Below are 14403 nucleotides of genomic sequence, written 5' to 3' on the forward strand. Positions count from 1 at the left end.
GAACAGACTGTCAAAATATAGTTTCTCAATAAAATAAGATACATACTAATAAATAGGTTGCTGATGATGGACCAATTTTATAGATTCAATTATAAGAAATGGTTTTAAACCAATTTTTGAACATATTAAAGGTAGTGATAATACATTACATGATATCTTATCAAGACTTATTCATTAAACAGGAATGGAATATCATGGACTATCATCCTCAAATAGCACAAAATCACAAGGCAGAATAACACATTTCAATAGTATAATGATGCATTATGGACCTCCACCATTCAGAGGATTCCAAAATAGCATAAGTAAACCAGCATCACCACCAGTACCCACCTTTAACTTTAATGTCACTATAGTTGAAGGAATCAGAAATCCAATTTTGAGGTATAGGCTAAGGGTACCAAGACTAGCTATTAGGCTGCATGTTATCTTAGATAATTTTTGGAATGTTCAAATTAAAAAGCCAAGAATGAGATAGGTCATGAAAAATTAATTAGAGCCTTAGAACAAGAGTTTGATAATTTAAATTTTAATTTCCACCAAAGTCAGCATTATACTCATTCTATATAACATAACCTCTAAGCCCTTTCTAGAGACCATGAATCATTGATTAACCAGTTCACCAAAATGAACCAAGAATTTCAATCTCTTAGAATGCAACAGAAGACAAGTAATACCCTGAAAAAGAGAATTGAAAATAGGCTTAGAAATTGATTAGCATAAGAATAAAGAAAAATAGGTTATTGAACCCATAGAACAAGAGGCTAATGAGCCCATAAAAGAGAGAGAGAGAGAGAGAGAGAGATTAAGATTGAGCTCTTAGAAGAAGTTGTTGAAATGCAGTAGCATCAGCATCTGTCAGACAAAGAAAAACAAGAAAGATATTAAAGATTTCTTAGGAATCTTCCATTAGAGTTAATAATAGATGATATCTTATTAAAAGAAATTTCAAAAACAAAATTAAGAATAATGCCACCAGTTAAGCGAAATGAGATCCTGAGCAAGCATCACAGTTCAAAAAAGAGTTACAATTACAATTACTTCTATCAGTTCATCTTTGATTCAAAACCAGGGATGGATATATCCACCAAGCCTTTTTGATAGTACAGAGAGTTGTATTTATAAACCAGAGATTTCAGACCATGACATTTTAGTTATGAACATCAAAAGACGCATAATGTAGTAGAAGTTACCCTAGCCTAACTATCAGAGTTTGGCTATCTTGATAAAATATTCATTAACCATAGTGCTCAATTAGAATCATTTCTTGAAAAGCTTATAAAAGTAATAGAAGATTGTCTAGAAGAGTGGAAAGAAATTTGTATAAGTTTTATTAGTAGTCCTTTATATTGGTATATACATATGCATAAGGAGAAAGCTAGGCATATAGCCATCATTAATAAAGAGTCCCTTTAGACTATCTTCTATCTCCCCACACAGATGAACTCCTTCGTACAAAAATATTCTGAGATTTTGAGGGATCCAAATGTTAGCCTTAGACGAGTTTGAAGATTTTAGATATGATATGATATTAGTAGTAAAAGAACAAGAAATGTGTATTTCCAGCAAGTCAAAATTTTGTCATCAACCTACTAGAAGCATCAGAGTTTCAAAGGAGAAACATCTAATATGTATTACAAAGTATTAAAAAAAGTTATAGAGAAAAAGAGGCAGAACTAATAGAAGGAGATGAACAGTACTGGAATAATTTGACAGAAGATAAGCTACACAACATTTGTGGGAGATGACTCATTGCAGTGCTTCTTTACTGGCAATTGCAAGATCATCAGAGGTGGTGCAGTCTTTTTCTCGTGATGCTATTATGTTGGTCCTACAACTTGCAAGATTGTTATCTTTCTTGTTGTTTAGATGGTTAGATATGGATCTTCGTGGTGGTTGGGGAATTGTATTGTATTCATGATGAGTCTGTAATTATGAAAGTTTTTTTATGTGTGTGACATGTCTGTCCTAGGTACATTCTTGATGATTTCTTAATAAATTCTTATTGCCTAAAACAAAAAAAATATCTGCGAGATTTTATTTTTCACACGTCACTCTCAATCAAGATATTATAATAGTATTCATTTATGTATTTTTGTAATTTTTATTTTATGTTATTTATCATTCACTGATTTGAAAAATCAACATTTAACTATTGTATACAATTTGTACTACTAGCCTGACACATCCTGATCCGGAATGTCCTCTTGGACTTCAAATCGATTTGTGCTAGCCAACACCAGAAGGTGACGAAGCCATAAAGTGTAGTGATGTGGAAAATTTAAATAAATTTAAATCTAAAAGTGTCATAAAGTGTAGCCATTTCACACGTGATGTCAGAATATAAGTATAGTACAAAAAGGTAGGATAAGATTTATACAATCGTGAGTATTTCCATAACAAAGCTTTGCCAGAAAGTCCTCGTCGACACGAAAGCTCTGCTACTAAAACCTAGAGGGGCGAAAAACAAGGGTAAGTGGGCCGAAAAATAAAGCTTTGTAAAAATCTTTTTGAAAACATAATAACCCTTCACTGTAAAACAAGTATAGTTTCCAAAATATACATACTACGTATAGTATGAAAATACTTCATGTAGCCTGCAATATCTCAAGAATTTAGTACATCACAATATTTCGTAAATAAACACCTAACATCCGGTTGCATAACAAATATATCATATCGAGTGCTCATTGACATATGTTGGCACACAAGTTCATGTAGAGATATTCTGACATGAACATGACTGGGTGTAAATAAATGATTTACGCTCTAGTACTACAATCACGTGAAGACTGGCACATCATATACGAGTCCTAATTGCCTATAGCAATCTAGGACATGACTGGCACCTACAATAGATCCAAGGTGAGTGTGCAGTGAGATGTGAACATACACGTGAAGCCTGCCCCTGGCTTGGGCGAGTACAAACACCAGTGTACCATATGATGAGCAGATAATGTAAATATAAATGTGCATGGTAATTCGATAATTCTAGTTGACATAAAACTATTCATAACTATAAATCTAATTAAGGCATCCCCTTATAGTAAGCTTACATGTGCATCCCGTATGATTATTTCATAATTTCCCAACAGTACGGCGTTTCTTATAAACGTTAATTTAATTATGGCAATCACGTAGGAACTTCATTATTAATTGTATATATGGAAACTAAACAAGTATATATATACAATATAAAAGAAAAGACTCACTCATAGATACTTGTGAAGTCGTAACAATTCAAAAGAAGGAAAGCCGGAGTCTCCGATAGTAATCACACCTAAGCATAATATTGGGACCCGTTAGTAAAATCCAACTAAAAAGATTAAATTTAGGAAAACGGAGTGTGGATTTGGAATCAGAGAATCTAAGAAGGCTCCCGGGCAATTTTTTGTAAAAATCAACAAAAAGTCAACAAAGATGCCAAGTCGGTCAACTATGTTAAAACTTCGAAATTTCACTAAATAGATGTCAAAAATAGACCCGGGGTGTCGAAATTAGCCAATGAGGGTTTCCAAGAAAATTTCAAAAAAGTCAACACAAGGAATACTCCAGAGAATATTCTAGATCCATTTCAAAATTGGGCCGGATCAGGTTAATAGGCTAAAGGTTTGGGCCAGCCCATGGATCTAGTTTTTGGGCCTCTTCTCTCTTTTTTTTCTTTTTTTCATTTTTTAAATTGGGTCGGATCTTATCCGATTGGGCTCGCGGGTCGTCAGACCTAAAGAATAAGAAGGCTGGAATTTTGGCCGGGAAAGCTTCCTGATCTCTATTCGAGCTCGAATCTCCACTATTTTCAGCAATCTATATATCAAATTGAAAGCTAAGGGAAAAGAGAATAAGGTTTTATCGACACGAAGCCTAGCCGTGGCCAAAAAGTGATCGGAAAAAACCTGCAATTCCGTGGACTTCGTCGGAAACTGGGTTTTAGTTCTAGGGGTGTTTCCTGCACTAATCATCACCATATTTCCTATGTAAGCTCAAAATCGAGCTAGTGATCGAAAGCTAAAACAATAAGGAAGAGTACGAGTCCTTACCGAATTGAGAAATGGAAGGAATCGTCAGGTTTTACTCCGGTGTTCATGTGTAGCGAACACAGAGGGAGAGTGAGTGTGACGAGGGTTTGCAAAGAGGGGAAGGGGGAGGTGCAAGGTCGATGGTGATGGCCGGTGGTGGAAGAGTTCGCTAGAGCGCCGAAGGCATGATAGCATTGATGTTGTTGTGTTTTTGTAAAGAGCAAAGATACTGGAGAAAGGTGAGGGAAGGTGAGGGAGGAGAAAGATCTAATTATTTTGGGGATAGGTGACACATGGCAAGAGTAGAAATGAGAGTTTGGTATTGTTGTCGGCCTCATAGGCCAGAAAATTATTAAAATATTAAAAATATCCTGTCAGAAAATAATAAAATACTCAAAATTCAAATTTCATAAAACACCCTCAAGTTTCGTAGTTCTATAAAATCTTCATCGTAGCTCCAAATTCGATTCCGCTTGCATCTACGTGTTCGTATCGTCAAGTCCTTTAAGGATACGATAAAATAATAGCTCATACACGTCCCAAAATGACAGTCAACAAAAGTCAACAATATCGTAAAATTAGGAACGGGTTGTTACATAACCAGTGTTTGAAATTTCTTCAATATGATCGATAATTATGTGGAATGAAAAAATCAAAGAACAAAATGAAAAAGGAGTGAAATATATAGAAACTCAAGAATATAGAGAAAGTTTGTTGTACTGAATATTCCTCTTCATTTCATTACGCCATAATTACAATGTATCATTGGTATATATAGTTTTGTATCAATCATGACAATTGCATAAAAGCCCCTAACTGATATAACAAACTACAAGATTACTCAAACAAACTATATTAACAACTACATAATATAACTAACTAACTTTAGTCTCTTTACACCCTGTCAAGCTGAACTTGATAGCATCAAATGGTCCAAGAGATAGCTTGGATTGAAAATACAGAAACCTATTTTTAGTGAGGGATTTTGTTTGAATATCTACTAACCGATCTTCACTGCACACATATTGGACTTTAATGAGACTGGCAAGTACTAGTTCTTGGATGTAGTTATAATCTATTTCCATATGCTTAGTTCGAGCATGAAAAATAGTATTAGAAGCAAGGAAAATAGCAGAGATGTTATCACACCAAAGTTTAAGAATTGTATACTGAAACCAATATCTTTGAACATTTTGCAGATCCAAGTAATTTCTGCTGCAGTATGAGCCAAGGAATGATAATTTGCCTCTGTTGAAGATCGAGCAACAATTGGTTGCTTCTTGGCCCTCCAACTAATTAGATTAGAACCAAGAAAGATATAATAGCCACTTGTAGATCTCCTGTTATAGGTACATCCTGCCCAGTCTGTATTAGAATATGTAGTAAGATCAATAGCACCTTTCTTGAACCACAAACCATGTGTGACTGACCATTTAAGAAACCTGAGTATACATTTAGCAGCTTAAAGGTGAGGTTCTCTAGTAGTGTACATAAATTGGCCTACTTGATTGACAGCAAATGAGATATCTGGTCTTGTTCGAGTTAGGTATTGTAAGGTTCCCACAATTGACCTATATTCAATGACATTGGTATAAGTGGACATGTGTTATCAAGCTTTTGTGTACTTAAAGGAGTGGAACAGGGTTTAGTACCCTCCATGTTAATCTTTTGAAGCAAGTTAAGTAAATACTTGCTTTGATGAAGAAAAATGCCTTCTGAAGACCTTTGAACTTCAAGACCCAAGAAATAGTGCAAAGGGCCTAACTCTTTGACAAGAAAGACTACACTTAACTTTTGAATGAAATGTTGACATAGAGAAGGATTAGGTCCTATTACCATTATGTTATCTACATATACCAAAACAATGACTGGAATAGATGCCTTGAGAATAAAAAGTAATGCATCAGATGAGGATTGTGTGAAGCCAAATGGCTACAGAGCTTGAAAAAGCTTAGGAAACCAAGCCTTGGGAGCTTGCTTTACCCTATAGACTGACTTTCTGAGCTTGTAAACATGAGTGGGTAAATTTGAATCACAAAAACCCGATGGTTGATGCATAAAGACCTCCTTTTTAAAGTCTCCATGGAGAAATGCATTGCTGATATCTAATTGGTTGAGAAACCAAATGTAAAACTGCTAATGATAATAAAATTCTGATGGTTACTAGCTTGGCAACTGGATTGGAGGTTTCCTTAAAATCAAGACCTTCATGTTAATGAAAACCCTTGGCTACAAGCCGAGCCATATACTTATCAATAGAACCATCAGAATTTTTCTTGATCATAAACACCTATTTACAACCAACTATGTTTTGATTAGGAGTGAAATGGACTAATGTCCAAGTGCCTGTAGATTGCAGAGCATTAAACTCTGCTTGCATTGCAAGTCTCCAGTGTGCATGCTTTGGAGCTTGAAGGTAGGTTGTAGGAACAAAATCCATAGAATTTGGAAGTTGATGCTTAGTAGTTGAGTAATCTTTAGGCTTAACTCGTTTCCCCCTTCTTTGGTTGGTCACCTTCTCCTCTATCCTCTCCTCATTCGTCCACCCTCTCTCTTTCTCTCCTTTCCGATTGGGCAGTACCCCCCCCCCCCTTTTTTTTTTCTTCTCTCTCATTCCCCCATTCTTGTTTCTCGTCTTTTTCCTCTTTTAAAAATAATTAAATGATAAATAAATATCAACATTATAAAAATATATAAAAATATATAAATAGTGACTAAAACAAAAGTACTTCTCGAGTTTACAGTTCCGTAAAATTTTAACTGTAACCCCAAATCCTCTTCTGCTTACGCCTACGAGTCCATAAGGTCGAGTACTTCAGGGAAATGCAAAAGGATTCATTCATACACCTCACTATACGCTGATCAACGAAAGTCAATACTCCTGCCTCTAGAGGCATTTTTGTAAAATCATGCTTTTAAAATTAATAAAAATGTAAAATTTTGGGACAGGTTGTCACAATGATACACGTCATCATCATGGATCGAAACACCTCTACCTCAAATAATCTAGCAGCACCTCTGACAATCGCCCAACGAGCTTGTAAGATACCAAAACAACGCTCCCCATCCTTCTTACACCCCTCTTGACATCTTGCAAAGTGTTTTTCCTTTTCACTTGTGGACGTGGTTTTGACAAATGATGTCCACCTTGGGTAAATGCCATTTGCTAGGTAGTATGCTCTGTCGTACATAGTTCCATTGACCCATTATGTGACTTTCAGCACTTTTCCTTGTAGCACCTCGTCGAACACTAAAGATTGGGCAAGGAATTTAAGGTCATTTTGAGCTTCTGGAACACCAAAAAAAGCATGCCAAATCCATGTATCAAATGATGCCACCGCTTCCAAAATGATACTTTTGGCTCATTTTCTATCACCATAAGCTCCTTGCCATGCACTTGGGCGGTTTTCCAAGTCCAGTGCATACAGTCAATGCTTCCAATCATGCCAGGAATGCCTCGCATCTCACCCTTCTTCAAAAGTCTTCGCAAGTCCATTGTTGTGGGTTTCTAGAGGTACTCATTAGTGTAAATAGCTTCTATTGCGGAACAAAACCTCATCAAGGACTTTAGAACAGTTGATTTTCCCATCCTTGTAATCTTATCCAGTTGATCTACAGATGCTCCATATGCAAGCATTTGCAAGCAGCAATAAATTTTTTGTTCAGGACGGAGACCTATAACATGAAAAGTATCATTTTTTTTGCACAAAGTATGCATCATGGTTGCAAACGCATGACACGACGGGAATGTGAGGCTCTATGCCTTCTAAGTTCATCATCCTCTTCCTCTTCCATTACGAACGCCTCATCTGTACCATCCTCGAGATTGAACAATTCTTCGTGTTCCTCAAATAATTTTTTCTCTTGCTCATCGATTTTATACAATCCCTTTAAAGAAGACATTGTAAAAAATTTATAAACTATGAAAAATGATTTTGAGCTAGTTTGAGTTTGGTGTATGAATTAGGATGGATAAGGTTTATATGGGCCCAAAAAAAAAAAAGGAATGGTGAGGTTGTAGATAATGCCACTTGGCACTACGTAATTGGTTGAAAATCTTATCGAAATCCATTATAAATGATTCTAAACAGATAGTGACACGTGGCATGACAGGATTGGTTCAAAATCTTATTCAAAATCTATCCATAAAATTCTTACAGAATCATGACATGTGGCACTGTGAAATTGGTTAGAATTCTACATTGAAATCTATCCACAAAAAATTGTACTTTCGGATAATGATATGTGGCATGACAAGATTAGTTAAAAATCCTATCCGAAATTAAAAATAAAATTATTTTTTATTAATTTAAAAAATAATAAAAATTTTATACGAATTGACTAGGCAATTCAGTATAGGAGTGGAGATACGCTTGGACAGTTACTATTCATTGCACTCAATAACTATTTATTTGGGTGGATTGAATTGACTATTGACTATGGGGTTTTTAGGGATGGAGTTGCTCTTAGAGAAGTGAAAAATGTAGGGTTAATTACACTAACACACCCTGAGGTTTTTCGTGTTTGTACAAAAACCTCTCACGTTTGAGAAATATCACTAACACCCCCTGATGTTTTAATTCACTTTCACATAACCTCTTTAAAAACAGATATACCCTAGTAATTAATTACTTAAAATAAAAAATCTTTATAAATAAATAAATAAGTCTAAAAAATTGTTAAATTAAATAAAATTACGTCAAAGCGTGAGCAGCACGCTTACTTCGGAGGGGACACCATTAAATAAAACAAAAGAAACCCTATGAAGCCATCTACTTATGAGATGCTTCAAGATCGGCATTCTTTTCAAAGAATCTAGTCCCCATACTTAAATCATCACCACAAATGGATCGCAAGAACATTCCAAAAACCCAACAACGATGCTGCACAGACCGGTTGCAACCTAACACATTTGCACGACAGTCAGCCAGATTATCCATTGTTCCTTAGCCACGATCGGATCAGAATCACCCTCGTTTAGTGAAGAAAACCCGCAGACCCAATGCACAGACCATTTTTATATTAATACACCCTTCAACCTGTTGTTCTTTATCGTGCAAGGTTTCCCTCGCCAACCACTGCAACTACTTCTTCAACACCGCCGCTTTGGCCACTACCGTCGTATCAGAGTGGAAAACACCCGTCTTTGCCATTCCGATTGTTTTTTGTTCTGTATTTTGGTGGATTTTTTAATTTCTGAGAATTAAAAATGATCAAATGAAATCTTTGTTTCCGGTAAATTATAAACATTATTAGGAGAATTTTTCGTTGTCATAGTATATGTTCTTCTTCCTTCTACTTCCATTCTCGCAAAGAGAGTGTGAATCAGACCAAAAACATATAAAGAAAAATAATTATGAAACTTGAAAATATTGAAGGAAGCCACCAATAGTCAAATACCAAAACCAAAAACCCAATACACACGCATCCCAGAATTCAAAGCCAAGAAGAATTCTACAATTTGGCCATTTTTAATGTTTAATGTGATTATTTTTTATTTCATTTCTTTTTCTATTTATTTATAAAGATTTTTTATTTTAAGTAATTAGCTACAAGGGTATAGACGTTTTTAGAAGGGTTAGGTGAAAGTGAATTAAAATCTCAAGGGGTATTAGTGATATTTATCAATCATAAGGGTTTTTGTGAAACACACAAAAAACCTCATGGGGTGTTAATGTAATTAACCCAAAAAAGATAATTAGACCTAGCATATTGAAGCTTTAGCACAAAACGGCACGAACCACGGTCGTTTGAATACACTTTAGACCATCTCCAAATGAGATATCAAGTTATAAGAGTCAAATTATAATTGATGGCTAATGTGGCAATCTGAAGCCTTATGTCAATTTTTGTACTTCTTCAACTGAATTGTCAAATATTATTTTATTATTTAAATAGAGTTTTAAATGATTTGTAATTATTAAAAAAAATTAAACAAAATTTTTAGTAGTTGAAATGTTAGTAGAATAAAGACCCACCATTAAAATGAATTAAAAATAAATTTGACATTGATGTCAAATTTATCTCCAAGTCACAAAACCTTCAAATCTAGTCAACAAATAACATTTTGGTTGGAGAGACTTTTGATGTCAAATATACACAATGGCATTCCATTTTGACATCTCCCAAATTTGACTCCAAATCACAAAGTCTAAACTACTATGCATATTTGATATCAAAAGTTTCTCCAACCGAAGTGTTATTTGCTGATTGGATATGAAGGCTTTGTAATTTGGAGTTAAATTTAACATCAATGTCAAATTTATTTTTAATTCATTTTAATGGTGAGTTCCTTATTTCACTAACATTTTAACCAATAAAAACTTTATTCCAACATTTTTTTTAATAATTACAAATCATTTAAAATTCTATTTAAATAATAAAAAATATTTGATAATTCAGTTAAAAAAGTATAAAATTTAAGAGATGTGATATCCACACACACTCCATTTTACTTTTTACACACATTTTTAATTTTTGGTCGTCGGATCGGATGAATTGAAGAAGATCAACGGACAAAAATTATCAAGGGTATGTAAGAAGTAAAATAAGATATGTGGATAGCACATCCCAAATTTAATATAAAACTTCACATCACTCGTCATTTACAAAAATTTTAGTAGAATAAAGACCCACCATTAAAATGAATTCAAAATAAATTTGGTATTGATGTCAAATTTGACTCCAAATCACAAAACCTTCAAATCTAGTCAACAAATAACATTTTGGTTGGAGAGACTTTTGATGTCAAATATACACAATGGCATTCCATTTTGACATCTCCCAAATTTGACTCCAAATCACAAAGTCTAAATTACTGTGCATATTTGATATCAAAAGTCTCTCCAACCGAAGTGTTATTTGTTTATTGGATTTGAAGGCTTTGTAATTTGGAGTTAAATTTAACATCAATGTCAAATTTATTTTTAATTCATTTTGACGATGAGTTCCTTATTTCACCAACATTTTAACCAATAAAAACTTTATTCCAACATTTTTTTTAATAATTACAAACCATTTAAATTTCTATTTAAATAATAAAAAAATTATTTGATAATTCAGTTTAAAAAGCATAAAATTTAATACAAAACTTCACATCACTCATTATTTATAATTTAACTTTTATAATTTGACATTTATAAATGGTTTAGACGCTTTACGCGGACACTGGAAATAAGTAGATAAACGACCTGAGCCAAGAGGCAGAAGGCGCCGCCTTTTTTATTCATCGGTGTTTGAGCTGGAAGCGGTGCGATTCTGCGACCTTTAAAACGGCACCGGTTGGCGGAAAACATTCCCATCCCATATTCTTCGCACCGACAGAAAAATGGCTTTCGCTTCCGCGCTCGACACGCCCAAGGGGCTTCACTTTCTACCGTTACCGTCTTCATCCCGCCACGAACGGTCACCCACCAATCTTGTTCTGCCACGGCACTTCCCGACTCGGTTCTCGTCCACCATCGCCTTGGCTCGCCGCCGGAACCACCGCGCCGAAGTGGCGCCCTCCAGAACGAAGATAAAGAAGGTAAGAACTAAGAAATGAGCTTGTTCAAAAAATTCCCTTTTTTTTGCTGAAATTGTGCTTTTGAATTGCGGTGAAATGTAGAGAAGTTTGGGGAATAAGGAAGTGAAGGAGGTGGAGGAGGAGGATGTGGATGAGGATGCGATTGATGCGCTGTTTAGGTTGCTGGAGGAGGATCTCAAGAATGACGACGCGTCATTTGACGACGAGGATTTAACGGAAGAAGAGCTTGCTAAGCTCGAGCAGGAAGTGGCAGAGGCACTGGGAGTTGACGGTGATGATGATGACGATGAGGAAGAGGAGGAGGAGGATGAAGACGATGACGGTGTTGTTGAGAGCTATGCCGAAGAAGATGAGGAGGTGGAGGAGGAAGAGGAAGAGGAAACTCCGGTGAAGCTGAAGACTTGGCAGATGCGGAGATTGGCTGCTGCTTTGAAAGTTGGTCGGCGCAAAACAAGCGTAAGTGTTTCGGTTTCTCTTTGAATTTGGGTTTTGTATTGATGAATCTTTGAAAACATTTACTGTCCTGAAGACGAAATTGAAGATATTGGATGCTTCATATCCTGTTTGATTGTGATTCTTTGATTCGAAATAAGTTTTCGATTTCTAAGGAGGCCGGGGAAATGTGGAGATTATATGTGTAGTCCTATTAATGTAAACTCCTGTTTAGTGTTGGTGAAAATGTGCTTCCCGTTATTTGGGGGTTTTTCGTTATGCTGGCAAGTACACTACTACAATCAATTTCAATTTTCGCTTCTTCTCTTTGTTGCAGATAAAAACTCTTGCAGCTGAGCTTTGTCTTGACAGGGCTGTTGTTCTCGAATTGCTTCGTGAGCCCCCTCCAAGTCTTTTGATCATGTGTGTTACTTTGCCTGATGAACCTGCGACAGTGGTATCTGTGTCCCAACCAAATTCTGTAGAAACTGTTGTGGAAACAACTGGAGAAACCGTGGTGGAAACGACTACAGATTCTGTAGAGCTTGAAAGTGCAGCGAAGGTGCCCGTTCATGCCAGACAACAAAAGTTTTCTGCTCAAAAGAGGCTGAAGAAAGCACAGGTTGAAACCCTTGAAGGCGTTTATAGAAAAACAAAGCGGCCCACTGTAAGTGAATAATTTTTGCTGAATGATTTCTAGATCTTGTTCAGGATTTCCTCATGCTCTGTGTGCATTGATATGTGATACAGAATGCGATGGTCAGCAGCATGGTGCACGTGACAAACCTGCCCCGCAAAAGAGTTGTGAAATGGTTTGAAGACAAACGTTCGGAGGATGGCGTTCCTGACTCTCGGCAACCATATCAGCGGCCTATCCCCAATACTGTCTTGTGAACCAACGTGTAAATCAGGTACTTCAATGTTGTTTATAATGACATCTGATGGGGTTTAGTCCCACCTCCTTTTTGTTTTTGTGGCATCTGTGTTAGCCTCGGCTAGCTCGGTGAAGAAGGGGTGGCGAAAGAATTTGGATTAGGATCAGATTAGCTCGGTTTGTGGTTTCGATCACATCCGATGTACCCAAAAGGAATATGAGTTGAATGAATTATTATTGCCTTCGTTCGAAATGATTTTATTTCAGAAATATTTGACTTCTCATCTTCTTTTGCCTAGAGTGAGGTAAGAGAGAGGGAGAGAACTTTGATCTTACGCTAAAAAGACAGAAACAGAATTTGTTTACACCCATACAGTATAAGCAACAACTTTAAGCATAAAATTAGACTAACCGAAAGCGCGTTATTCTCTTAAGCCATCTTAGGCCATCTCCAACTGGGCTGGCCAAAGGGTTATAAGTAGAAATATAGCTCGTTTTGACACAAAACTCATTTCTAATGAAAGTCTGGGTCAAAAATATTTGGGACCCATAGGGCTAAAATCCAACCAAATGGCCACCGAGCTAGGCAAACATAGGTAGCCAACCCGTGTAAGGGGCCCAAGCTGTCAGCAACCCACTTGCTAACTGACGTTAGCTAGCTGTTGGATTGTGATTTTTTTTATAAGACTAAATTTGAAAAAAATAATTAAAAATTCTAATTTTTTTTTTTTTTCAAATACTTAAGCTATTCATATACTATTTTTCACATCATTTTCACCTTTTATACTATATTACTTCATTTTATTTCAATTCTTCACATTCTATTCACAACAATCACTCTTTTAATATTTAAGGTGTTGTATTTCAAAATATGTTTAGAAATCTTATTTTAATATGATAGTTTAATTCAATTAACAAATCAAATTAAAGAACAAATTTAAATAATAAATTATTGAGGGAGAAAAAAAAAACCTCATTCTGTTGGAGATTGTATATAATATGACCTAGTGCCATTCATTAAAAAATAATTTTTCGCAGGGGTATAATCTAGACAAGGTTAAACATAGCCCTTTCAGTTTGAGATGGCCCTACTTGTCCCTTTGAATCTTCTCGTCCTCTCTTATATAAAACAGCCTAATCATCTAGATTGGTATTATCACAATTGCTGCACACACCAAAACCCAAAAATCATCACAACTTGTCGACTGATTGAGAGAGGCCATGGCAACATCAGCAAGGTCGGCCTCCACATTTAGGAGGCAAGGCTCGTCAGGGTTGATATGGTACGATAAGCCCCCGTAGCCATTCTGTCCCAACCAAGAACCCACATTCTTCCAAAAGCAAATTCTTGCCCGCAGCCATACTATTGCTCGTGCTCTTTTCAGGAAATCGACAACCCCTGCTTGTGGTGAGGACATGGTGGTATAAGCCCATCTCCATTTGCTCATGATTTGAAAGAAAAAGACGAAGTATTTAGCCGAAAAAGGGTCTAAAGCCCGTCTCTCCATTTCTGATATGTGTTGATAAATTGCAAGAGACCATTCGTTCATGTCATG

The 14403-nt window shown here is 35.9% G+C and overlaps 1 protein-coding gene across 1 annotated transcript; it reads left to right on the forward strand.

Annotated features, from left to right (window-relative positions):
• The first annotated feature begins 11136 nt into the window (after positions 1–11136).
• Positions 11137–13100, forward strand: LOC103426862 (protein OVEREXPRESSOR OF CATIONIC PEROXIDASE 3). Its single transcript, XM_070826919.1, has 4 exons — positions 11137–11541; positions 11623–11997; positions 12311–12640; positions 12724–13100. The coding sequence occupies exons 1-4, from the start codon at positions 11344–11346 to the stop codon at positions 12865–12867; spliced, it is 1047 nt and encodes a 348-aa protein (XP_070683020.1). The 5' UTR covers positions 11137–11343; the 3' UTR covers positions 12868–13100.
• Positions 13101–14403: the final 1303 nt, after the last annotated feature.

This window comes from Malus domestica, chromosome 08 (assembly GCF_042453785.1).
Source record: "Malus domestica chromosome 08, GDT2T_hap1".
Taxonomy (NCBI): Eukaryota; Viridiplantae; Streptophyta; class Magnoliopsida; order Rosales; family Rosaceae; genus Malus; species Malus domestica.